General features: G+C 43.8%; 1 protein-coding gene across 3 annotated transcripts in view; it reads left to right on the top strand.

The window, feature by feature from the left end:
- The window catches only part of WDR25 (WD repeat domain 25), a 166,882-nt gene extending 143,485 nt beyond the window's left edge, over window positions 1–23,397 (top strand). For all 3 annotated transcript variants that reach the window (XM_011991635.1, XM_011991636.1, XM_011991637.1), the window contains 3 exons: window positions 18,719–18,889; window positions 22,166–22,306; window positions 22,916–23,397. In XM_011991635.1, the coding sequence (XP_011847025.1) occupies window positions 18,719–18,889; window positions 22,166–22,306; window positions 22,916–23,137 (534 nt within the window). In that variant the 3' untranslated portion in view covers window positions 23,138–23,397. The remainder of the gene's footprint in view (window positions 1–18,718; window positions 18,890–22,165; window positions 22,307–22,915) is intronic.
- Window positions 23,398–27,049: the final 3,652 nt, after the last annotated feature.

Below are 27,049 nucleotides of genomic sequence, written 5' to 3'. Positions count from 1 at the left end.
CCCTTTCCCCCTCCCTCCCTCCACCCTCTAGACAACAGTGTCTATTGTGCCATCTTTATTTCCACGAGTACCCAAAGTTTAGCTTCCACTTATAAGTGAGAACATGGAGTATTTTTGTTTTCTGTTCCTGCATTAATTTGCTTAGGAAAATGGCCTCTAACTTCATCCATGTTTCTGCAAAGTACATGATTTCATCCTTTTTAATGGCTGCATAGTATTCCATGGTGTATATTTGCCACATTTTCTGTATCCAATCTACTGTTGATGGGCACCTAGACTGATTCCATGTCTTTGCTATTGTGAATAATGCTGTGATGAACATGTGAGTGCATGTGTCTCTTTGGTAGAATAATATTTTCTTTTGGATATATACCCAGTAATGGGATTGCTGGGTTGAATGGTAGTTCTGTTTTAAGTTCTTTGAGAAACCTCCAAACTGCTTTCCACAATGGCTGAAATAACTTACATTCCCACCAACAGAGCATAGTGTTCTCTTTTCTCTGCAGCCTTGCTAGCACCTGTTATTTTTTGACTTTTTAATAATAGTCATGCTGTCTGGTGTGAGAAATTATCTCATTGTGATTTTGATTTGCATTTCTCTGCTGATTAGTGATGTTGAACATTTTTTCATATTTGAGAACTGCCTGTATGTCTTCTTTTGAGAAGTGTCTATTTGTGTCTTTGGCCCATTTTTTAATGGGGTTATTTGTTTTTTTGCTTGTTCAATTGTTTAAGTTTCTTATAGATTCTGGATATTAGACCTTTGTCAGATGCCTAGTTTGCAAATATTTTCTCCCATTCTGTAGGTTGTCTGTTTACTCTCTGGATAGTTTCTTTTGCTGTGCAGAAGCTCTTTGGTTTAATTAGGTCCCACTTGCTAATTTTTGTTTTTATTGCAGTTGCTTTTGAGGGCTTAGCAATAAATTCTTTCCTAAGGCTGATGTCCAAAATGATGTTTCCTAGGTTTTATTTTTATAGGAGTATTAAAGTTTGATGTCTTACATTTAAATGTTGAGTTAATTTTTGTATATGGTAAAAGGCAGGGGCCAGTTTCATTTTTTTGTATATGGCTAGCCATCTATCCTAGCACCATTTATTGCATAGGGAATCCTTTCTCCATTGCTTATTTTGGTTGACTTTGTTGAAGATCAGATGGCTGCAGGTGTGCACCTTTATTCTGGGTTCTCTATTCTGTTTGATTGGGCTATGTGTCTGTGTTTGTACAATACCATGTTGATTTGGTTACTGTAGCCTCATAGTATAGTTTGAGGTCAGGTAATATGATGCCTCCAGCTTTGTTCTTTTTGCTTAAGATTGCTTTGGCTATTTGGGCTCTTTTTGGGTTTCATATGAATTTTAGAGCAGTTTTGTCTAGTTCTGTGGAAAATGACATTGGTAGTTTGATAGGAATAGCATCGGATCTGTAGAGTGCTTTGGGCAGTATGGTCATTTTAATGATATTGATTCTTCCAATCTTATGAGCATGGAATGGTTTTCCATTTGTTTGTGTTGTTTATGATTTATTTCAGCAGTATTTTGTAGTTCTTGTAGAGATCTTTCACCTTCTTGGTTAGATGTATTCCTAGGTATTTGTGTGTTTTTTTAAATGGCTATTGCAAATGGGATTGTATTCTTGATTTGTTTGCAGCCTGAATGTTATTGGCATATAGAAATGCCACAGATTTTTACACATCGAGTTTTCTATCTTGAAACTTTACTGAAGTCATTTATTAGTTCCAGGAGCCTTTTGGCATAGTCTTTAGAGTTTTCTAGATATTGAATAATAGTATCTGTGAAGAGAGATAGTTTGACTTCTTTTTTTCCTATCTCGATGTGCTTTATTTTTCTTGCCTGACTCATTCTACAAAGCCAACATCTCATACCAAAACTTGGCAAGAAAAAAGAAAACTACAGGCCAATATCCCTGATGAACATAGATGCAGAAATCCGCAACAAAATACTAGTAAACCAAATCCAGCAGCACATCAAAAAGTTAATTCACCATGATCAAGTAGGCTTCATTCCTGGGATGCAGAGTTGGTTCAATATATGCGAATCAATAACTATGATTCACTACATAAACAGAATTAAAAACAAAAACCATATGATTATCTCAATAAACACAGAAAAAGCTTTCAATAAAATCCAACATCCTTTCATGATAAAAACCGTCAAGAAACTAGGCCTTGAAGGAACATACCTTAAAATAAAAGAGCCGTCTATGACAAACGCACAGCCAACTTCATACTGAATGGGCAAAAACTGGAAGCTTTCTCCTTGAGAACTGAAATAAGACAAGGGTGCCTACTCTCACCATTCCTAATTCAACATAGTACTGGAAGTTCCAACCAGAACAATCAGGCAAGATACAGGACTTTTTAAATATGGACTGTGTATCATGTGACCTTACTAAAATTCACTTCTTAGTCCTTGTAGCTTTTTCATAGATTACTTAGAAATTTTAATTTACATGTTCATGTTGCCTGTACTATTTTATAGCTTTCTTTCTAATGCATGTGCAATTGTTTATTTTTCTTGCTGTATTACAATAACTAGAACCTTCAGTACAATACTGAATAGAAATTGTGAGAATGGACATCTTTGTCTTGTTTCTCATTTTGTAGGGAAAACAATCAGTCTTTTACCATTAAGTATGATGTTAGATGTTGGTTTTTCATAGATACCTTAAGTCAGTTCAAGAAAGTTACCTTCTATTCTTAGTTTTCTGAATTTTTAAAAAACAATATATTTGTGTTGAATTTTGTCAAAAATGATTTTACTACATCTATATGTTTTCCTATATTCTGTTAATATGTTGAATTACATTGATTTGTTTTAAAAGTTAAACCATATCTTTCCTATTTGGTTTTATGATATATTGTCCTCATATGGAGTTTAATTCAAGTTGCTAATAATTTGTTAAGGATTTTAAAAATCTGTGTTGATGAGGATTATTGAGCTATACATTTTTTCCTATATTCTGTGTCTCATTTTGATGTGAGATTAATATTGACCTCAGAAAAGTGAATTGAGAAATGTTCTCTACTTATGTTTTTGAATGTTTGTGTAAGATTGGTATTATTTCTTCCTTAAATGATAGAATTCTGCAGTGAAGACATCTGGACACAAGACTTTCTTTGTAGGTAGATATTGAATCACAAAAAAATTAAGTATATATAACACGGGCCATTCAGGTGTCCTATTTCTCTTTTAGTTGTTTTTGTTATCCTTTATCTTCTAAGGAGTTTTTCCATTTTATCTAAATTGTCAAATTTGTTGCCCTACAGTTGTTTTTAACTTTATTTTTTAATGGCTATAGTGTCTTCATTTCTTCTTGTTGATCTGAGTGCCAATCTGGTATCATTACCCTCCAGGCTGCAGAACTTCCTTTAGCATTTCTTATAGTACAGGTTTGTGGTGGGGAATTCTCTGTTTTGTTTATCAAAAATGTCTTTGTTTTTCCTTCATTTTTGCCATGTCCTGCGCTTTTTATACTTTTTGGAAATATAAAAGTATATTTTTATATATAAAAGACATACAGTAAGCTGCACATATTCGAAATGTACAGTTTAAGTTTTGACGTATGTATACATCCATGAAATAGTCACCACAATCAAGATAAATAATGCATCCATTACCTTCAAAAGTTTTTGTGCCCCTGCGTTTACTTCTAGAAGTTGTGTAGTTTTAGGCTTCATATTAAAGTCTGTGATCTATTTAGTATTAATTTTTGTGTATGGCACAGGTATGGATGTAGTTTCATGTTTTTGCCTATGGATAATCAAATTTCTGCAGCATTTGTTGAAAACAATATCCGTGCCTTTACATCTCTGTGGGAAATAAATTGGCTAAATAGATGTAGGCTTATTGTTGTACTCTGTCTTCTGTTCCATTGATTTCTTTTTTTTTTTTTAATTAAAAATTTTTTTTTGTAGGCTGGTTACAGTGGTTCACACCTGTAACCCCAGCACTTCGGGAGGCTGAGGTGGGTGGATCACTTGAAGTCAGGAGTTTGAGACCAGCCTGGCCAACATGGCAAAACCTGTCTCTACTAAAAGTACACAAAATAGCTGGGCGTGGTGGTGCGTGTCTGTAGTCCTAGCTACTTAGGAGACTGAGGCAAGAGAATTGCTTGAACCTGGGAGGCGGAGGTTGCAGTGAGCTGAGATTGCACCAGTGCACTCCAGCCTGTAAGGCAGAACGAGACTCCATTTAGAGACAGGGTTTCGCTATGTCATCCAGGCAGTGGCACGATCATGGCTCCTGCAGCCTCGAACTTCTGGGCTCAAGCGATCCTTCTGCCTCAGTCTCCTGAGTAGCTAGCACTATAGGTGTGCACCACCACACTCAGCTAATTTAAAAAAAATTTCTTTTGGCCGGGCACAGTGGTTCACACCTGTAATTCCAGCACTTTGGGAGGTCAAGGTGGGTGGATCACCTGAGGTCAGGAGTTCAAGACCAGCCTGGCCAACATGGTGAAACCCCGTCTCTACTAAAAATACAAAAATTAACTGGGCATGATGGCGGGTGCCTGTAATCCCAGCTACTCGGGAGGCTGAGGCAGGAGAATCACTTGAACCCGGGAGCCGGAGGTTGCAGTGAGCCGAGATTACGCCATTGCACTCCAGTCTGGGTGACAGAGCGAGACAACATCTCAAAAATAAATAAATAAATAAATAAAATAATAATAAAATAATTTTTTTGTTTTGTTTTTTTTTTGTAGAGACAGGGTCTCGCCATGTTGCCCAGGCTGATCTCAAACTCCTAACTTCAAGTGATCCTCTTGCCTTGACCTCCCAAAGTGCTGGGATTACTGGTGTGAGCCACCGCACTGGCCCCATTGATTTGTCTATCTTTATACTGTTGTTTTCATCGTTGTAATATTATAATGAGTCTTGAAATCAGCTAGTATAAGTCTTTCACCTTTGTTCTTTTTCAAAGTTGTTTTGACTACTCTAGGTTCTTTGCATTTACATTTCAATTTTATAATTGCTTTGCCAATTTATGCAAAAAAACTGGCTTGAACTTTAAATGATATTGCATCTCATCTGTAGAGCAATTTGGGAAAGAATTGTACTGTTAACAATTTTGTTTCTTTCAACCCATAAGCATAGTATACTTCTCTATTTACTTAAATCTTTGATTTTTCTCACCAATGTTTTGTAGTTTTCATAGTGTAGGTCTTTCACATTGTTTTGTCAGATTTATCCCCAAGTATTTATATTTTGATGCTATTGTAAGTGGTATTTTAAAATTTCAACTTCTGGTTGCTCCTGGTTAGTATATAGAAAAATTGTGGCTATGTGAATGTTCACCTTGAATTCTGTAACCCTTCTAAACTCATTTATTAGTTCTGGTTGTTTCTTTGTAGATTCTGTTGGATTTTCTATATAGATAATCATGTTGTCTGTTAATAAAGTCAGGTTTAGTTACTCTTTTCCAATCTGGACACTATCTGTCTATCCATATCCTCTCTCTCTCATCTATTTTCTCTCTTCATCCCTCCCTCTCTTACTCCTTTTCTCCTTCCCTTCCTTCCCTCCTTTCTTGTTTCCTTATTGCACTGGCTCATACCTCTAGAACAATGTTATCTAGAAGTGATGAGAGTGTGCATCCTTGCCTTGTTTCTGATCTTAGAGGGAAAGTATTCTTTTTCAGTTACATATGATGTTAACTAGTTGTTTTGTACATGTCCCTATCAGTTTGAATACACTCCCTTTTATTCATAGTTTGCTGAGAGTTTTTTAAAAATCCTGAATGTTAGATTTTGTCAAATGCCTTTTCCCACTTATTTCAATGATCGTATGTGTTTTTTTTTGTTCTGTTAATATGGTGGATTTTGTCAATTGATTTTCAAATATTAGAACAGCCTTGCATTCTTGGGATAAACTTCACTTGATCATAATATATTATTCCATTTATATAATTTGGAATTATATCAGCTAAAGTTGTGTTAGGAATTTTTGCATCTATGTTTATGAGGGTTATTGATCTGAACTTTTTTATTGTAATATCTTTGTCTGGGTTTGCTATCAGGGTAATTCTGGCCTCATAGAATGAATTGGGAAATGTTCATTTCTCATCCATTTTTTGGAGGAGTTTGTGTAAAAATGGACATTATTTATTCCTTAAATGTTTGCTAGAATTGACTAGTGAAGCCACCTCGGCCTGAAATTTTCTGTGTGGGAAGATGTGAAATTTTAAATAAAATCTCCTGAATAAATATAGGGCTATTCTGATTTTCTGTTTATTTTTGAGTGACTTTTGGTAGCTTGTGCCTTTCAAGAAATTTGTCCATTTCATCAAAGTTGTCCAATTTTTTTGGCATAAAGTTTTTTATAATGTTATTTTAAAAAATCGGTATAATCTGTAGTGACATCACCTCATTTATCTCATTGCTGATATTGGTGATTTTTGTCTTCTCTCTTTTTTACTCTGATCAGTCTAGCTAGAGGCTTATAAATTTTATTGATCAAGTATCAGATTTTGGTTTTATTGTCTTTTACTCTTTTTCTTTGCTTTTTACAGAAGTCATTAATTTCTTTAGCTATCTTATTTCCTTTCTTTCACAAAAACCTTGAATTTAGTTTTATTTTCTTTTTCTAGTTTCTTAAAGTAGAAGTTGAAGTGATGGTTTTGAGACTTATTCTTTTCTAATATAGATGTTCAATACTATTGATTTTTCTGTAGGCATTTCAGCTGCACGACCCAAGCTATTGATATATTGCATTTTCATTTTCATTCAGTTCAAAATACTTTCTAATTTCCTTTTGATTTCTTCCTGATCCATTATTTATTTAGAAGTGTGTTTGTTAGGTTCCAAACACTTAGGAACTTTTCGGATGCCTCTTTGTTGTTTTTTCTAATTCAATTCCATTGTGGTCGCAGTACATACATTGTCTATTTGAATTCTTTTAAATTTATTTAGATTTGTTTGATATTTTAAAATATGGTCTCTCTTGGTAAGTGTTCTGTGTGCACTGAAAAGAATGTATGTTCTGCGGTTGTTGGGTACAGTGTTCTATAAATGTCAATTACATCAAGTTGGTTGATAGTGTTATTTAAATTTTCTATATCCTTTCTGATTTTTCTGTCTATTCTACAGGAGCTGTGCTGTACTTTGAATGTATGTATTCCTCCAAAATTTATATGTTGGAACTTAAACCCCAAAGGGATGGTATTGGGGGTGGGGCACGTACAGGGGTGATTATGTCGTGAGGGCTCCACATTTGTTAGTGTAGTTAATAATGCCTTTATAAAAGGGCTGGAGGGAACAAGGTGGGCCCTTTTTGCTCTTCCATCTCTTCTGCCATGTGAGGACAAGCAAGAAGGTGCAAGCCCTCACCAGATACTGAATCTGCTGGCACCTCAATCTTGGACTTCCCAGCATCCAGAAATGGGAGAAGTAAATTTCTGTTATTTATAAATTGCTCAGTCTAAGGTATTTTGTCCTAGCAGCAGGAATGCACTAAGACAAGGCTTGCAATTTGTGTCTATAAGAGTGGATTTGTCTACTTCCTTTTTTAGTTCTGTTAGTTTTCCTGCGTTTGTTTTGAAGTTGTTACTAGGTGCATACACAATTAGGATTATTATGTTCTCCTAATGAATTGATTCTTTTATCATTGTGAAAGGACCCTCTTTTTTTTTCTTTTTTTCTTTTTTTTGAAACAGAGTCTCACTATGTTGCCCAGGCTGGTCTTGAATTCCTGAGCTCAAGCGATCCTCCCGCCTCGGCCTCCCAAAGTGCTAGGATTACAGGCATGAGCCACTGCACCCAGCCATGAAAAGACCCTCTTTATCCCTTTATTCTTTACTTTGAAATCTGTTTCGGTATTAATGTAGACATTCCTGACTTATTTTAATTATTGTTAGCACGGCATATCTTTTTTACTTTTAATCTATTTGTATCTTTATATTTAAAGTGTGTTTCTTTTAGGCAGCATATAGCTGGATCTTGCTTTCTTATTTTAAACCTGTCTAACAATCTCTTCTTTCAAACTAGGGTCTTTGTCCTGTTTTAATTTATTGTGATTATTGATATGGTTGGGTTTAAATCTACCACCTTGCTATGTTTTTTTATTTGTTCCATCTCTTCTCCCCCAACCTTTTTTTCCCCTTGGATTAACTTAGTATTTTTATGATTTCATCTAATTTTTTTTGTTGATTTGTCATCTGTGGCTTTGTGTTGTGGAGTTTGTTTTTTTAAAAATGATTGTCTGCCTTTAAGTCATATTATATATCTTTTTCTGTAAGAACGTTACAGCAATATACAGATTCTCAATTTTTCCCCTCAATGTATTGTGCTGTTGCTGGCATACATTTTTAACTCTTACATATGTTACAATCTCCGTAATATGTTGTTATTATTTTTGCTGGAAGTAGCCAATAATTTTAAAATATTTTAATAAGAAAAAGGTATTATCTGTTTTCCTACATATGTATTATTTCCATTGCTTTTCACTTTTTTGGGTGTAAATTTAGATCTGGTATCATTTTCTTTATGCCTTAAGAATTCCCTTTAACATTTCCTGTATTTTTGGTCTGCTAGTGATAAATTATTTCTGCTTTTATTTGCCCAGAAAAGTCTTTAGTTTGTCTTTTGTCTAAAATATATTTATGGTAGGTAAAAAATTTGGGGTGGATGATTTTTTTTTTCTCTTCCAGTACTTTAAACATGTCACTCAATTGTCACTAGCTTGCTCTGTTTCCAGTGAGAAGTCTGCTGTATTTCTCATCTTTGCTTTTCTGTATGTAATGCATCTTTTCTCTGTCTGCTTTTTAAGATTTTTCTCTTTACCATTGGCTTCAAGCAATTTAAACAATGGGCCTTGGTGTAATTTTCTCTATGTTTCTTAGGCTTTGTTTAGTTTCTTTTATCTATGTGTTTATAGTTTTAATCAATGTATTATAGTCTTTTATCGGTGGGTTTATAGTTTAATCAAATTTGGAAAATTTTTGTTCATAGTTTTTTCAATTTTGTTTGTCCCTGAAACCCCACCCCTCATCCCCCTGTCTCACTTATATTCATATTCAGGTTTTTTGGATTTATTCCATTGCTCACTGATCCTCTGTTCTTCCATATCTTCAAATTTAGTAATCATATATTATGCAATTTCTAATCTATTAGTAGCAGACATTGTTTTATATCACTTGTACATGTTTGATTTGGGTCTTTAAAAGATGTCTTTCATGTGTATTATCCTTAACCTTCTCATACTATATTCTGCCTTCTTGATCATACAGTATATAATTATAACTGATTTATTGTTCTTTTCTATTTATTATTATTATTATTATTTTCGAGACTGAGTCTCACTCTGTCACCCAGGCTGGAGTGCAGTGGCCTAATCTTGGCTCACTGCAATCTCTGCCTCCTGGGTTCAAGCAATTCTGCCTCAGCCTCCTGAGTAGCTGGGATTACAGGCACATGCTACCACATCTGGCTTTTTTTTTTTTTTTTTTTTTTTTGTATTTTTAGTAGAGATGGGGCTTCATCATATTTGCCAGGCTGGTCTCGAGCTTCTGACCTCAGGTGATCCACCTGCCTCAGCCTACCAAAGTTCCAGGATTATAGACGTGAGCCGCCATGTCTGACCTCTTTTCTATTTATTCTATCATTTGTGTCACTCATGGGTCTGTTTCTATTGACAGATTTTTTTTTCATTATGGGAAGCATTTTCTTACCCCTTTCCAGATCTGGTAACTTTTGATTGGATGCCAGACATTGTGAATTTTACTTGTTGGGTACTCAATATTTTGTTGTCCTTTACATGATTTGAGAGATTTTTTGGATGCAGTTGTATTGCTTGATAATGGTTTGATTTTTCTGAGGCTTGCTGTTAGGCTTTGTTTGGTGGAACCAAAACAGCCTTTAGACTAGGGCTAATTTTGCCTCATTTCTGAGGTAATACTCTTGTGAGTACTCTATCCAATGCCCTGTGTATTTCAAGGTTTTCCCCCTGTAACTGGTGGGAAAATGAAAGATTCCTAGCTCTGTGTGAAACTTGGCAATTGTTTTGCTTATTCTCTTTTGGTGGTTCCTTTCCTGGTTTGTGTAGTTTCCTTACATGAATGCACTGATTAATATTTGTGTTATTTATTATAAAGAAAGGAGTGTTAATGTCTCCAGGTAAAATCGTGGACTTGTATGGTTTCTCCTTTCAATTCTATCAGTTTTTGCTTCATGTATTTTGAAAGTCTGTTATTAGGTATATACATATTTAGGGTTGTTATGTCTGCTAGATGAATTGACACTTTTACATTTTCGTTGTATTCCTCTTATTCCTGGCAGTTTTACTTGTTCTGAAGTCTACTTTGCCTGCTATAAATATGGTCACTTCAGCCTTCATTTGGTTATTTTTAATATGGTATATTTTTTCATCCTTTTACCTATAAGCTATGTATTTTATTATATTTAAGGTGGCTGCCTTGTAGATTAGATACAGTTGGATCTTTTGAAATGTTAATTTGAAAGCCAATTGGACAATCTGTCTTTTAGTTGAAGATTTTAGACAATTTATATTTAATGTAATTATTGCTATGGTTGAATTTGGCCTGTCATTTTATTATTTTATTATTTGTCTCCTCTGTTTTTTTTTTTTTTTTTTAAAGGAGATGGGATCTCGCTTTGTCACCCAGGCTGAAGTGCAGTTGTATGATCATAGATCACTGCAGCCTTGACCTACTGGGCTCAAGCAGTCCTCCCACTTCAGCTTCCCAAGTAGCTGGGACCACAGGCATGAGCCACTGCACCTGACATATCTCCTCTGTTTTTATTCTACTTCCTCTTTTTCTGCCTTCTTTGGATTATTTTAACATTTTTATTATATCATATTTTATCTATTAGCTTTTGGGCTATGTCTCTTTGTATTATACCTTTAAATTGTTGCCGTAAGGACTACAATATACATGCCTAATTTTTCACAATTCTACTTGTTGTTAATATTTTACCACTTCAAGTAAAACGTACGATTCTTCTAGGCCAGGTGCGGTGGCTTATGCCTGTAATCCTAGCACTTTGGGAGGCTGAGGCAGGTGGATCACCTGAGGTCAGGAGTTCGAGAGCAGCCTGACCAACATGGAGAAACCCCGCCTGTACTAAAAATACAAAAATTAGCCAGGCGTGGTGGCATGCGCCTGTAGTCCCAGCTACTCCTGGGGCTGAGGCAGGAGAATCACTTGGATCCAGGAAGGGGAGGTTGCAGTGAGCTGAGATTGCACCACTGCACTCCAGCCTGAGCAACAGAGCGAGACTCCGTCTCAAACAAAGTAACAAACAAACAAACAAAACAAACATATGATTCTTCTAACCAGATAAACCTTTTTACTCCTTACCCTGTATGTTAAAATTGTGATATGGGTTACATCTACATACATTGAAGATCCCCTTCCCAGACAATGCTATATATTTTTTTTTCAAGAGTCATACATATTTCATATAACAAGTGGAAAAAAAATGGTTTCTTATGTTTACCTAATCATTTACCATTTTTTGTTGCTGTTCCTTCATCCCTGAAGCTCCGTTTTCCTCTGGCATTATTTCCTGTCAACCTGAGGAACTTCCTTTAGCATTTGTTTTAGATAGATTAGGTCTGTTCATGACAAATTCACTTAGGTCTTATTCATTTGTAAAGGTCTTCATTTTATCTTTATTCTTGAAAGATATTTTTGCTGTCTGTACAATTTTGGGTTGACACTAATTTACCACTTTCAGTATATTCCACTGTTTTCTGGTCTCCATAGTTTCTGATGAGAAATTTGTGGTATTTCAAATTGTTCTCCTCTGTGTAATTCTTCATTTTTTTTCCCCTGGGCACTGTCAAGGTTTTTTCTTTGAGGTTTTTAGCAGTTTGATTGGGATATGCAGAACTTGGTTTGTATTGTGTTTTTTTCTTTTTAATTTATCCTCTTTGTAGTCGCAGAGCCTCTTGACTTCGTAAATTTGTGCCTTTAACCAAATTTGGGAACAGTTCACTCAATACTTCCTTAAATATTCTTTCTTTTGGGTACTGCTGTCTTCACCTTCTTTAAGAACTCTGTTGATGGCCAGCCGCGGTGACTCACACCTGTAATCCTAGCACTTTGGGAGGCTGAGGCGGGCGGATTGTCTGAGCTCAGGAGTTCGAGACCAGCCTGGGCAACATGGTGAAACCCTGTGTCTACTAAAATACAAAAAGCTAGCTGGGCATGGCAGCATGCACCTGTAGTCCCAGCTACTCAGGAGGCTGAGGCAGGAGAATCGCTTGAACCCGGGAGGCGGAAGTTGCAGTGAGCCAAGATCGTACCACTGCACCCACTGCACTCCAGCCTGGGGGACAGAGTGAGACTCCATCTTCAAAAAAAAAAAAAAAGAAAAGAAAAAGAACTCTGTTGACAAAAATATTTAAGCTTTTGATATTATCCATAGATCCCCATAGCTCTGTTTATTTTTTCTTCAGATTGATCATTTGGGCAGAATGATGGATTTATTTTAGAATGTTTGCTGTCCATGCCCACTATGTACTCTATGTACTGCCTTAATCCAGTCAGTCTTTGGGTCAACATCAGGAGTTAAAACACAAAAGTGAATACCAATTAGGAACCTCATCTGCCATACTGGTCTTTATTCAAATTTTGACTTCCCTTCCCAACCCACCTGCTATTATTGACTTTTCAAAGTCTTCAGGTAGTTGCTTTTAAAATTTTGTCCAAAGTTTTTTTTTTTTGTAATTTATAGGAGGGAGAGAGAGAGAGAGAGAGAGAGAGAGAGAGAGAGAGAGAGGCATAGTGGGTTTACTCCATTTCAGGTTTACATTAGATTTGTTCATTTTAAAGTTTAGAATTTTTTTCTATGTGGTACATGTTGCATAATTTTAATTGCTATGTCTTCTAGTTTACTAATGGTTTCTTTTGCAGTGTCTCATCTGCTGTTAATCCCATCTAATGTATTTTTTATCTCAAACATTGCATACTTCATCTCTAGAAGTGTGATTTGGATCATATATGTATATATGATTCATTAAAAGTTATTATAACTCCATAACATATGTTTAAGAAGGTAGAGGAAAGACTGACCACGGTAGTAGAGATATGGAAGACTATCTCTGTATCTACATATAGTCTTTGTATCATTTATGTAGTCTATATATATACATATAGTCTCTCTATATAAAACATGTATAATCATATATCCAAAGACTACATATATGTATGTGTGTATATATATACACAAGTGTGTGTATATATATACATTCTCTTCCATTCTCTACTTACCATGGTCACTCTCTCCTCTACCTTCTTAAACATATGTTATGGAGTTATGATAACTTTTCATGTCTTGGTCTATTATCTATGTCACTTCTGGTCAGTTTAGCTGGGCTTAGGGACTATAATCCAGGTGCAGAGTTTACTGATTGTTTCCACACTCCTTCTGTGGACAGAGCTGGGAAATATTTTCATTGTGAAGACAAAATATATTATTGTTTATACTGATTTTTCCAATTCAAATTTAGGATTACAGAATTTTCTTTACTTTTTGTTTTTATATTTTTAAAATCTCTTTTATGCTAAAAATTTTAAATTTCCATCTGCCTTAACACATTTCTTTTATATATATTGACACTAACAATGAAACGACTGAAAACACTTTAAGATTTCTTGCAGTTCTCTTTGTTCACAATGTGTATCTAATTAGGCTTTACCACCATATTGCTGTTTTCTATTAATAATGTATATTCAACTAACCATTTAATTTAACCATTAAATTACTGTGCTTCAGGTCTTTTAAAAGAAATCTTATTTGTGCAGTTAAGCTACCAAATCAATACGTGGTTAATTTTGTTTGCCTAATTTTGCTTTCACATTTTAGAGATTGCTTTTTAAGTTAATTTTGTTGCATAATTTAATAAAATGTGTACGTGGGTCCAGAAAAAGGATTGGCAAACTATGGTTGATGGGCCTTATCTGGCCTGTGACCTGTTTTTATATGGTCTTTGAGCTGAGAATGGTTTTTACATTTTTAACCAGCTCCAACAAACACACAGACACACACACACATACAGAGAGAGAGAGAGAGAGAGAAAGAGAAGTATATATAACAGTGACTATATATGGCCTACAAAACCCAAAATATTTTCTGACTGGCTCTTTACAGAATTCTAGAGTCAAATCTGCAAAACAAGGTGCATTTCGAGAAATCATCCATGTTCCACCTCTAACTCTGTCTCCCCCAGGCTGCTCCCCTCCCTTCCTCTTAAGGCAATCTTATTTATTTACTTATTTTAGTTTCTCATTTGTCTTCTTATTGCTTCTTAGTGGAAGCAAACACACACACATGTTCATATCACCTCTTCTTACTTTACACACTTTTTTTTCTCCCACTTTGGATTTTTTTTTACTGAACAATGTGTCCTGGAGATCACTCCATAGCAGGATATGTTCCTCATTCTTTTTTACAACAGCATAGTGGTCCAGAGTATTAGTGTACCGAAATTTATTCAGCCAGTCCTTTCTTGATGAACATTGGGTTGTTCCCTGTTTTTTATTTTTACAAATAGTGCTGCTTTCAGTGGCATTGTGCTTATATCTCTTTGGGATTTTGCCAGTGTTTTTAGGATTAGTTCTTAAAAGTGGGGTTGCTGGGTCATGCGTATTGCCGAGTAACGATGCATATGTTTTTTTGCTCAAAGTTGTGTAAATCCTTTCTGCACAGGGCTTGTACCATTTGCATTTCTGGCAGCCATATGTAGATACCTAACACCCCCAGAGCCACATAACAAGGGTGTTGCAAAACTTTTGGATTTTGTTAATTTGATAGGCAAGTAATGGTATCTCTATGTGATTTAAATTTGCATTGCTTTTGTTATGAGCAAAGTGGAAGGACCATTTCCTTTTTTCTGAGCTCTGTTTACTTGCCTGTTTTTCTGTAGAGCTATTGGTCTTTTTTGTCTATTTTTAGGGACCATCTGTATATTACAGATAGTGAACTTTGCCTGTAATAGAAGTGGTAAATATTTCTCCTACTTGTCTTTTTTGCTTTCCTTATTTATTATTTATTTATTTACTTGCTTGCTTTCTGCCATCCCAAAGTATTTTTTTTTAAATTATTATTGTTTTTATATTGTCCAATTTATTCAACTTTTCTCTTACTGCTTCTGGCTTTGGAGTCATAGCTGGGAAAGTTTTCCCTAGCCCCAGGTTGTAGAGAAATTGAATCATGTTTTTCCTCATAGTTATGGTTTACTTTGTTGAATGTAAATGTCAATTGCTTTTGATAGCCACCATCCTGTGTGATTGGCAGCTTCTGCTTTTGCGAGTTTAAACCAAAGCAGTGGGCCCTGTGCTACCTTTCCACTTTGCCTTGCATCTTGGCACTAGAAGAAGACAATACATCTATTATTGAGAGTTGCCCAAGAACTCACAGCTCTATCCTAGGGACTCTAGCTCTGGCTGGCTGGGGAGGAGAAGGTTTACAAGCATCAGGCTCATATGTGTTGGGCATTTAGCTGGGCACATCACCCTTACTTCCTCAGCTGGAGGTCCTGTTGTTACCCCTACTTTACAGGTATGGAGACTGAAGAACAGAGACGGAAGTTACTTGCCCCAGTGATGCAGCCGGTAATAGGCTGCCAGGCTCAGGTCCCCAGGGTGTCTGCCTAAGTACTTGGACCCTCCCACTTGGCATCTCACCCCTGCTCATCCAAGGGCCAGGAGAGGCCCCACCCACCTCTGGGCTCTTGGCTCTTGTGAGGCTGCAGCATGGAGCACAGTCCAGCTGTGCCCCACCTCCCACCAAGGTCTTGGAGCGGCTTTCCTTTTTCTCCAAGTCTGAGGGGTAGGGCAGGGGCTGGCTCAGTCAGGGCCATGGGAAGGACCTGTGAGTGAATGCCATCTCACCTGGGGGTCCTGGGAGAGCCAGTGGCAAAGGCTTTTGTGTGTTGCCTTAGCCCTGCATGCTAGGATGTTGCTGGGAGCCAGAGGACCCTGGATTGCTTCTTTTAAAGTAGTTGACCTTTTGTTCATTCACTCATTCATTTATGCATCCACTCACTTATCCAGCATCAATTTGACACACCTTACTGATACCTGCAGGGGGCAGACCCCGTGCTAGCCAAGGATGACCCAGAAATGTGGGCAGCAGGGCATCTGTGCCAGGAGCTCACAGTCCTGTGGCTTAGGCAGGTGGCTGAGGTGGGCAGCTAAAGGAGCACAGGGCTGCGTGTGAGCCCAGAGCAATGCCTCCCCACCTCCTGTCCTTCAGATCTGCATGCAGAGGACTGGCAGCATGGGGTGAGGGATAGCTGGGTGCATCCGCCAGTCCTTTCTGAGGACCAGGAGTACTTAGAGGCTCAGAGGTGCGGTCGGGCCCCTCGTGTTGATGACTCAAAAACTAGGCCCAGGGAGGGAATGAACCTTCCCCAGGCACATAGTGAATCTTAGTGGGCCAAGATTGGAGCCCAGTGACCATCCCCAACCCTGTGCACCCTGGAAGTGGCAGGAACCCAAGATTGCTCTGGACGAGTCGGCAGCAGCCCAGCGTCACCCAGGTTTGCTGGCAGGCCAAGTAGTGGGCAGATTGTAGGGACATAACCCCTGCATGTGTCATGATCGATCTTTTGCTTTCCCTAAGACCATGTCCTACTTCTCCACCAGGGGCCCGCAGTTGCCAGAAGAGTCTGAGCGAGGCTCCCTTTTGGATCCAGCTCGTTAGGCTCGGGTAGCACCGTCCCATGCCAGCTGTTGGTGTAATTAAGGTTGCCATAAAACCCACCAGCTAGACACACAAATGGCCCCTTTGCTCTTTCCTGGGGCACGAGCAGTTGTGAAGGCGAGTAAATCATGTTCAGCGGCGATCACTTCAAAGGCCAGCCTTCCACTTGCAGCCACATTATTGGCAGAGATCGCCCATAACACGGCTTGTTTCCCAGCCATTCACTTTTATGACACTCTAATGAATTGGGCCATTTCCATCCATTCTCAGAAAATGTACGGAACAACTGTTTTGGTTCTCCTCAAAAACTTTGTCTTGGGAGGCAGGTGGTGCATTGGCAGGGGCATGCAGGTGGTTCTTGGCTCCTGGGCAAGTTGCCTGTCTCTGAGACTTCATGCCCATCGAGAGAAGCTACCTGTGGGGCTCTTGTCATGAGATAACTTATGTGAACCCCCCAGCCAGGGGCCAGCACCTAACGGGCACTCAATGAGTGGCAGGGAGGGCCGTCATCTTCCTCATTCTTTCCCTGGGTCCGCCTCTTAGAGATCGAAGTGTTGAGGCTGGTGGGGGCGGTGGTATTAAGGCCACGTGGGAGGATAGAGCAGGCACGGGCATGCAGAATCCAGTGCGCGGAGGAAGGCAGGCAGCTGTGCCGTGAGGGGCAGCTTGTCTCCCTGTCCTGCATTCAGAAAACTGTTTTTTCCACCCCTGGATCATTGTTTAGGCTTCAAGGGGCCCTCTCTGAAATCTCCTTAGTTGAGGGTTGCTTTGGAAGAGGCTCAGAGAAGAACAGTCATCTGCTGCCCACCCTCCCCGAGGAATTACAGAGGCAGGAGGCAGGAATTGACCAGCAGGAGAATGAACTGTGGGTCCCAGGGAAGCCGTAGGGGGCGGAAGAGGCTCCACCATGCCCCGGCCATGTGACCTTGAGCACATCCCTACCTCTTTCTGGGCCTCAGTGAACCTCATCCAGAGAATGGGTCTCAACCTCCTCCTCCTCTAACCTAAACTGAAATTATGGAGTGCCACATTTAATGTGAATTTGACATATACATTTTAAGGAGGATGATAGAAAATATGTCTGCAAAATTTGAAAGGTGTGAACTCCAATTAAAAAGTCAAGATGGCTCATTTTGAGCTGGTGGGGCCCAGGGACTGAACTGTTTATGCTGCAGCCACATGGTGGCGCCCCAGGAACTGGTAAAGGGACCGGCTGGCCCCTCTGACCAACTTGAGAACTTGCTGTGCTTCCGTGGTGGTGAGTGGGTGCCCAGCATGTTATTTCTATATTGTAATTAAAGTCCTGTGCTCTGTGAGTTTGTTAAGTGGAGCTACTTGCTAGTCCTGGTACTGGGACCCTTCTCCATCCCCCCACCAGAGCTGGATATTTGAGAGCAGAGGCTGAATGTGATAAAATCCTCTAAGAAAGGAAAAACAACTGCTCGATACTTAATAAAGTCAGTTTATGAGACAGGAGACTGTGAAGTATCGGTGATGATGCTAAAACAATACAAAGTGTCGTTAAAGCTAAAATATGGCCTGTGATTCTGGCTTTATGGTCTGTCCCTAAGCACACTTGTTCCTGCATTACTATGGCTCCTCCAGGGACAACAATCTGGGACTTTGCAAGCTGTGAATTATGTGACATCTTCAGAAGCAAGACCCACTCAAAACATGACCCCAGTGTTGATGGATGTCAATATGCTCTCAAGGTGCCCTTGGCGAGTGAAGGGCCCTTCCCTTAGCACTTTCCCTGGGATCCTGCTGCTCTCAAGGGGTGGTAGGAATGCCTTTCTGGGCCTATGTGGCAATAAAGCAGGGGGGCTGAAAAGTTGACAGACACTAGCCTGGGCGTGGGGCGGGAGGGTCCATGATTCCACATATGGCTTGAGGATGCTGCTCAGCCTGGCGGTGTGTGACCCAGCATAGACTTCACTAAACCCGCCTGCCCGCTGAGTCCTTGGCCTTCCCTGGGCAGGAGCTTGTCTGTGCTCCCAGGCCTGCCAGCATGACTGGTGTCCACTCTTGCAGGTGATGAGAAGCTACAAGGCAACCATCCAGCAGACCTTGGACATCCTGTTCCTCCGGGAAGGCTCCGAGTTCCTGAGCAGCACAGATGCTTCCACCCGTGACTCAGCTGACCGCACCATTATTGCCTGGGATTTCCGGACCTCTGCCAAAATCTCCAACCAGATTTTTCACGTAAGAAATCCCACTTGGCATTGCTGTCAGTTTCAGCCACAGAGTGTATCCGTGTAGTTCTGATCTATCTGAGGTCCCAGATAGGCAAAGCTATCCAGGAGGGGGGTAGGCAGGTCTCAGCCTACCGCACACATGGAGAGCTTGCTGTGGGCTTCCAGATGCAATCTCCTTCTGCTATTCTTGTGCCAGCACGGCCACCCCACAGTGTAAGGGTCGGGGCGGGGGGCAGTTCAGTCCAGATCAGTGGGGAACGTGGCAGTGTAACCTGAGAAACCCCACCCTCTCACTGCCACCACAACCAGCTACTCAGAAGGGATTTCTGGCCCTCAGTGGCATTGGCAGATGATGTAGCCCAGGAGTTCAGAGCAGGGGCCCCACAGTTAGAACACCTGCATTAAGGTTCTGGATTCACTAGGACCTTCTAAGGCAGAGAGCCCTGGACCTGCTATTTAGCCTCTTTGATTCTCACTTTTTTATGAGAAAATAGTTTTGAGAATTAAGAGAGAGAGAGAATGCTTGTAAAGGGTATAGCACAGTGCCAGGCACAGGGAGTGCTTCTGTACTTTAACTGTCATTACCACCACCACCATCAACATCACTGCCACCACCAGTGTCATCACTGCCACCATCATCGTCACCACCAGTACCATCATCAGCATCACTGTCTGTATACCCACCACCACCACCGTCATCATTGTCACTACCACCACTCCTGTCATCACCACCATCATTACCACCACCATTATCACCAGCACCATCAGCATGACTGTCTCTATACCCACCACCAGTGTCGTCACTGCCACCATCAACAGTATCACCATCAGCATCACTGTCTCTATACCCACCACCACTGTCATCATTGTCACCACCACCACTCCTGTCATCACCGTCACCACCATTATCACCAGCACCATCAGCATCACCATCACCATCTCTATACTCATCACCATCATTGTCACCACCACACCACCACCATCACTGCCACCACTGTTATCACTAGCACTGCCACCATCAGCATCAGCATCACCATGTGTATACCCACCACCATCACCACCATCCTCTTTATCTCCCGTACCACCATCATCATCACTGTCACCATCACCACTCTCGTTCTCACCACCACACCATTTCTATCACCACCGCCATCACCATCATCCCCACTGCCGTCTCTGTCACCTTCACTGTCACCAGCATCTCTGTTGCTGCACCACCACCATCACCACCACTCTATCACCACCACCATCTCTGTCACTACCACCAATTGTATCACTGCCACCACGATCACTGCCATTACACCACATCTCTGTCACCACTACCATCTCTTATCAGTACCACCACCAACACCAACACCACACTATCTCTATCACCACCACTGTCACCAGCATGTCTAGCACCACCACCATTACCTCTGTCACACCGTCACCACCATGATTGTCACCACCACCATCTCTGTTATACCATCATCACCACCACCACCGCTACCATCATCATCACTAACACCGCCATCATCATCATCATCATCATCTTTTGAGATTTCAACTAATCCATGACTAATCTCCGAATTTAAAACTTTATGTCATGTATATGATATATGTGGGTGTACATGAAATATCTATCCTGTATACACCTTCTTTTCCTCCCTGCCTTTTCCTTGTTCTCAATGGGTTCTAAGTGGCCCTGAGCAAACCTGCTTCTAGACGTCCACTGCAGGGTGTCCCAGGGCAACCCACTGGGCAGGACAGGCCCTGGTGGGGAGCTGGAGGGGCACATTGGACCTCTGAGGGTGTCCTGCCTCCGGGAGCCCAGGGGAAGTGAGGCAGATGAAGGTGCCTTGTGCCTGAACTGTAGTTACACTTCACGCTGTCTGTGCGGAGGGAACAGGTGCTCAGCCTGGCACCATCACACCGTCAGCTCGTTGTCTGACCGTGGCAGCCTCTGTGCCTCTGATGGGCACATCAGCCTGCAGCTGTGCTTCCTGCTGCTCCCCACTTTGCCCTCTGAGTTTGGGCTCTCTTAGAGAGTGTGGCCTAGGGAGAATAGTTAGAACAATGTAAAGCCAGCTTGAGGGGGCAGTTTAGGGGTGCTTTCTGTAGGACCATGTCAATGAAGCAGTGAGATCTCGTGCCCCTGTGTTTTGAGGTTTGTGCTTGCATTTCTTTTCTCATTTGGCCACTTACCTCCTCACTTACTGTGCATTTTGGCTGTGTGGGTCCCTGGGCTGGGCTGGGCTGGGCTGTCCCTGAGGACTCACTGTGGAGGTGGCGAGATGGGCATGTAGATTCCTTTTCTATCCTTGTGTGACAAATTACACAAACTTGGTGGCTGGAAGAACACAAACTTATTCCCTCACAGTTCTGGAGGCCTGAAGTTCGTAATCAACATTAAGTTTGATTGGGCTGAAATCAAGTTGTTGGCAGGGTGTGCTCCCTCTGGAGTGTCAAGGGGAGAATCCCTCCTGGCCTCTTCTGGCTTTTGGTGACAGCCGGCATTCCTAGCTTGTGTCTGCATCTCTCCAGCCCTCCAAGCCAGCGTCTTCACACCACCTTCACTGTGTGTCACATCTCTGCACCTTCCCTTTGTTTCTTTTTTTTTTTTTTTTTTTTGTAGAGATGGGGGTTTTGCTGTGTTGCCCAGGCTGGTGTTGAACTCCTGGGCTCAAGAGATCCGCCCGTCTCAGCATCCCAAAGTGCTGGGATACAGGCGTGAGCCACCACGCCCAGCCTTGGCTTCCTTTCTGTAAGGCTGCACATGACTGCATGTAGCGTGACATAGGATCATCTCCTTATCTCAGAATCCTTAATTATGTCTGCAGAGACCCTTGGTTTTGACCCTGTAAGGTAACATTCATAGGTTTCAGGAATTAGAACATGGGTATATTTTGGGGGGCTTTTTCCTGCCTGCCACAGGGACATAGGCAGGTTGTAGAAGCTGGGAAACATGGAGGAAATTTGGGTCCCCTCTAGCCTCCAGAAAGAAGTGCAGCCCCGCCAACATCTTGAGTTCAGCCCAGTGAAGCCGCTTTCAGACTTCTGACTTGCAGAACTGTGTAATGTAAAATGTGTGTGTCTTGAGCCACCAAGCTTGTGGCGATTTGTCATGGCAGCGATAGGAAACCAATGGAGACACCCAGCAAGGGTCTGGAAGCAGGCCCCAGGTCTACAGCACTTACTGTGTGCCTGTCTGTGGGAGGGGAAGCTGGAGCTGAGCTTCCCCTCAGAGCAGAGTGCCGGGTAGGGGGTGTCTTCTCCGAACCATTTGTGGCTCTGCTTTTCTCAGGAGAGGTTCACCTGCCCCAGCCTTGCCTTGCACCCGAGAGAGCCCGTGTTCCTGGCACAGACCAATGGCAACTACCTGGCCCTTTTCTCCACTGTGTGGCCCTACCGGATGAGCAGACGGCGGCGCTATGAAGGGCACAAGGTACTTCTGTCCTTGTCTCCCAGGCGAATGCTGAGCCCCAGCCCCAAGCCTCCTGGCAGTCCTGGATATGGGCCCCGGGGTGCATGGAGCCTCTGTCTGGGCGGATCCTGCTTTCTGTTTCCTGGGTGAGTGCATGCCATGTGGCCTGCTATCTCTTCAAGTCCCTGAGCCACATCTGGTCCTCACCCCAGGGCCCAGGTACTGGGCAGGAAGCAGTAGTTGGCTCACACAGACAGGTCTCAGAGGTGAGTGGCGGGAACAGGACAGAATGGTCATGGGTGTCATTTCTGCACCCTCCCCTTTCCGCATTGAGGCCAGCCTTGATGGGGTGAAAGGGGCTGGGTGCTGGGTGACTGTCCCTGAGGCCAGACCCCTCAGCTGGGCTGGAGCTGATCTCCCTGGATTTGCTGAACTGGCCTTGGGATGTGAGCCCGCATTAGGGCTCTGCAGCCTCATGGGTGGGACTTGGGCTTTGACCTCAGGGAATGGGGTGTGAAGCCCAGCTCTGCTCTGTCAGCTCGGGGCTTCGGCCTGTTCCTCTGTAGAATGGGCGTACTCACCCCAGCTTGACAGGTGCAGCCTACTCACCCGCTGTGTCCCTCTCTGCAGGTGGAGGGCTACTCAGTGGGCTGTGAGTGCTCCCCAGGCGGTGACCTGCTGGTGACGGGCAGCGCCGATGGCCGGGTCCTGATGTACAGCTTCCGCACGGCCAGCCGGGCATGCACACTGCAGGGGCACACGCAGGCCTGTGTCGGCACCACCTACCACCCCGTGCTGCCCTCCGTCCTCGCCACCTGCTCCTGGGGAGGGGACATGAAGATCTGGCACTGAGCTTTGTGTCACTGAACCTTCCCATTGCCAGCTGGGCTCTGGGACTCCCCTCTTCCTCAAGGGTGTATGAGAGGAAAGAGCACAGAGGTTGGCTGTGGGTCCTGGGTACTACCCTCTGAGCCTCAGTTTCCTCATCTGTAAAGTGGGGACAAAAGTCTGTTTGCCTCAGGAGTGTGAGGACTACAATAGTGAAAGCGCCTGGCAGGCGGCCGGCGATGCCTAATAAATGTGTGTTTTGCTATTTGTTAAGTGTTTTCAGCAATAAGTTTGCATTAGCGGCTTCTTCTCACCTCCTTCCTCCCAGGCCTGCTGGAGCTCTGGAGACAGAGAGAACTGTGCGAGCTTGAGATGGGATCATCCCGCTCTGGGGGTCCCAGCAAGGGAGTCCTGAAGTGGGGGTAGTCTGGGTCTTTGGTCTGCCCTCAGGGATTCTGTTGGAGCTCAGTGCCCCACCAGCCTCACAGGCCCCAGCCGCTTGCACTCCCCAGGACTGTGGCCAGCTGGGCCCCTGGTTGGCCCAAGCCCTGGGCCCCTTGGGCCGCCTCTTGCCCCACCAGTGTGCGTGCTGCACACGCAGGTGTGCTCACCTGCTGAGGGAGCCTCGTGGAGAAGTGAGGGAGGGACCCTTGAGGAGCCTGGAGGAGCTGGGCTGGGAGGAGGCCTGGCTCCCCAGGTGCCTGCACAGGCTGACTAGATGGAAACCCCAACAGAATTGTAACTGAGGGGCCACTCCAGGAGCCCAGGGATCTGCTGACAGGTGAAGGTGGGGCCCACGGGTACCTTGGAAGGCTTCCTGGAGGAGGCAGACCTCAACTTGGTGAAGATGGTGTCCCTGGCAGGGGAGTCAGTGGAGAAAGGCAGAGAATGTGAAGAGGCCGCCCATGGACCAGAGCAGTGGGGGACGCAGGAAGAGGTGGGCACTTGGCTTCCCCTCCCCCTGATTCTGTCCCCGCTCCACTGTCCGCCATAGCAGAGGCAAGGCAAGGCACCACTCCTCTCCCAGGTTCATCTCTGCATCTGTAAAGTGGGGCATCGGAAGAGCCAGCCTGCAGGCTCACAGCTAGGGTCAGAGAAGGTCAAGTCTGTTGGGAGTGTCCTAGGAGGGGGCTGAAGCTGGCCTGGAGCCGGTGGGTGAAGATCTGTGTGTCAGTGTGTCCAGGGGGTCCTTGGGATCCCTGGGCTCCTCTGGAGGAGTATCCCAGACGAGGGAGGAGCTGTGCAAAGGCCCCGAGGTGGGGCTTCTGAGGGCTGAACCCTCCTGCCCGACAGTCACTGCAGAGCCTGACACATGGCAGGCGTCCGGGTCTACAGCACCTACTGTGTGCCTGTCTGTGGGAGAGGAAGCTGGAGCTGAGTACTGGGGGTGCTGAGGGCATGGCCCCAGTGTCCCCCTGCTGTGCCCTGAGGACAGGGTGAGTGGGATCCCCTGGCCCATGTGGGGGCAGCGTCCTCATGACCCACAGTGGGAGCACCTTCTGTGTATTTCTTTTAGGCTCAAGAACGGCTGTTTTGATGAAAAGAGTTGCACCCTGTGCCCGGCGAGCTTGGTCACTGGCGAAAGTGAAGGTTGCCACTGGCCTGAGCAAGGCGGTTGGGGGTGGTGGTGCTGAGTCTGGTGTGGGAGATGGGTAGTCTCTGCCCTCTGCCCCATGTGGCTGCTGGGGCCTCCCTCTTGTCACGCCTCTGGCGTTTGCCCTTTCTCCTCCTGCTCTGAGAGGGGAGCTCCTGTGACCTGTGGGGCCCATCCCATCACCCCCACCCAGCAGGCTGATGGTGCCTCAGGGCCTTTGGGCCCACCATCCCCCTCTCCCAGCCTCCTTCCCTCAGTGCTTGCTTGGATGGTATCTTCATGAAAGCTCCCCTCACCCACAGCCCCCTTTCCCCACAGAGCTCCCAGCCCCGCTGATACCCTCCACCTGCATTTGCAGTGGAGCACATGCCCCAGGCTGGGGTTCCTGCTCCCTGCTGGTGCCTGACCCTGGCACAGAGTGGGCCTTCCACAAGTGACTGCAGGTATGGCCCGGTGACAGGACGTGGGCCTGTCGGTGTCCTTCATTGCTGTGTGACTTTGGGCAAGCTGCCTAGCTCCCAGTGCCTCAGTTTCTCTTGCTGTGAAACAAGAACACATAACGTCCATCGCGTGGGGATCATGAGACTGTGTCTGTGTGTTTCCTGGTAGGGCCCGTGTGTCATAGGCGCTCAGGAAGTGGTGCTGGGACTTAGTGTCAGGCTGACCACTTGACACAGGAGCTGAGCCAGTTTAGGGGAGAGGGCGGATGTGGCTCCCTTCTCAGACCTTGCCACAGTGGACCATGGGGTGGTGGGCCCTTGTTCCTACCCTTGCTGTCCCTGTCACTCTCTGGGCATTGGCCTTGTCCAGGTTCGATCTAACGGCAGAAGCCACCAACTGGGGCTGCCGCCCTCATTCATTCCCACTGGACGAGTCCAGGGAAGGACTCAGATTGGTTGACTTCTGTCACACCCATGCTCCACACCCAGGTTCCTTGGGCAGGTGTGGTGGGAACTGTGATTTGTAGCAGGGAAAGTGGTCTCCTCCCCAAGTGCAGGACCCTCCTACAAGTATTTTCATGAGGGTGTGTCTCCCCAGCTCCAGGCCTGAGCAGGCCTCAGCACGTGTTTGTGGAATGAATGGATGCTGTGCGAATGAACCCAGGCACACTGGGGAGGGAAAGCTGCAGTGGTCGGGGTGGAGGGAGGCCCGGGCTTCTCAGGCCGTTTCTCATTTGCCTTTCCCATCCCCACACTTCACTGCCAGCCCCAGACCTTGGAGTCTGGATGCTCTGCTTCCTGACCCAGTGCAAACCCCAGTGGTTTTCCACCTTCCTGATGATGATTTTGTGATTGAGAATTTCGTCGCAGCATTTGGTGATTGTTCCCTACCATTGTATGTTCATGTTGCCACTGATTTAGCGTGAGCATCAGTCACAGATGACACTGCGTCAGGCTTCCGAGGGCTGAGATACAGCTGCTGAAAGGCCTCCTGTCTACCTGGGCTCCTGGCCCCGCTCCTGTGCTGGGCACACATCACTGCCTGCCACCTGTGGGACTCGGAGCCAGGAGACCAGTTCATGTCCCAGGGCCATTTCCTGCTGGTCTGAGACCTTTGCAGGGGCCTTGCTTATCTGAGCCTTGTTTTCTCATCTGTAAAGTGGGCCTGTGGGGATGAGAAGAGACGAGGCAAAGGAAAGAACTTTGCAGATTGTCACCCAACTTCACTTGGGACAAACGCCTTCCACTGCTGTGCACCTGAAGTCCATTTATTTTCCAAGCTGGTGGCCTTGAACCAACCCAAAGCTCTGAACCTTCTGGGGCCGCGGGGCCACCCAGGGCTTTGCAGAAAACCCAGTGTGGTGGTTTCTTAGCTCCACCCTCTGCGGGTTTCATTTCTCAACACAGGCCGCTGTGGGTGCCAGCTGGCTGCCAGCCCCTTCCCTTTTTAGGTCATTTTATTGGGAAGAATGGCAGGTGTGCACCATGCTTTTATCTGTTTCTTTTTCCAAACACTTTCTTCCAAAGAACATTCTTAAAGACTGACTTTGATCCTCGGCAAGGTGTCAGGGAGTTCACTGTTTGCAGTTTTAAAATAAGAAAGCTAAATTTAGAAAATGTGGAGCAGGAATGAAAAAGGAGTGTGGTCTCTTCCCTCCACCCACCTTCCTGGGGCTGAGTGTTCACCTTCATCCTCTCCTAGAAAATCTGAGATGCCAGATCCAAAGCCATTGTGGAGAAAACGGCTTCACCTCCAGATGCCGTGCAGACTGCGTGTGCTGGCTGCACCGCTGTATGCCAGGCGTGACCGTGCAGACTGCGTGTGCTGGCTGCACCGCTGTATGCCAGGCGTGGCCGTGCAGACTGCGTGTGCTGGCTGCACCGCTGTATGCCAGGCGTGGC

This window comes from Mandrillus leucophaeus, unplaced genomic scaffold (assembly GCF_000951045.1).
Source record: "Mandrillus leucophaeus isolate KB7577 unplaced genomic scaffold, Mleu.le_1.0 Scaffold4, whole genome shotgun sequence".
Lineage (NCBI taxonomy): Eukaryota > Metazoa > Chordata > Mammalia > Primates > Cercopithecidae > Mandrillus > Mandrillus leucophaeus.
This window is presented reverse-complemented; position numbering and strand designations above follow the sequence as displayed.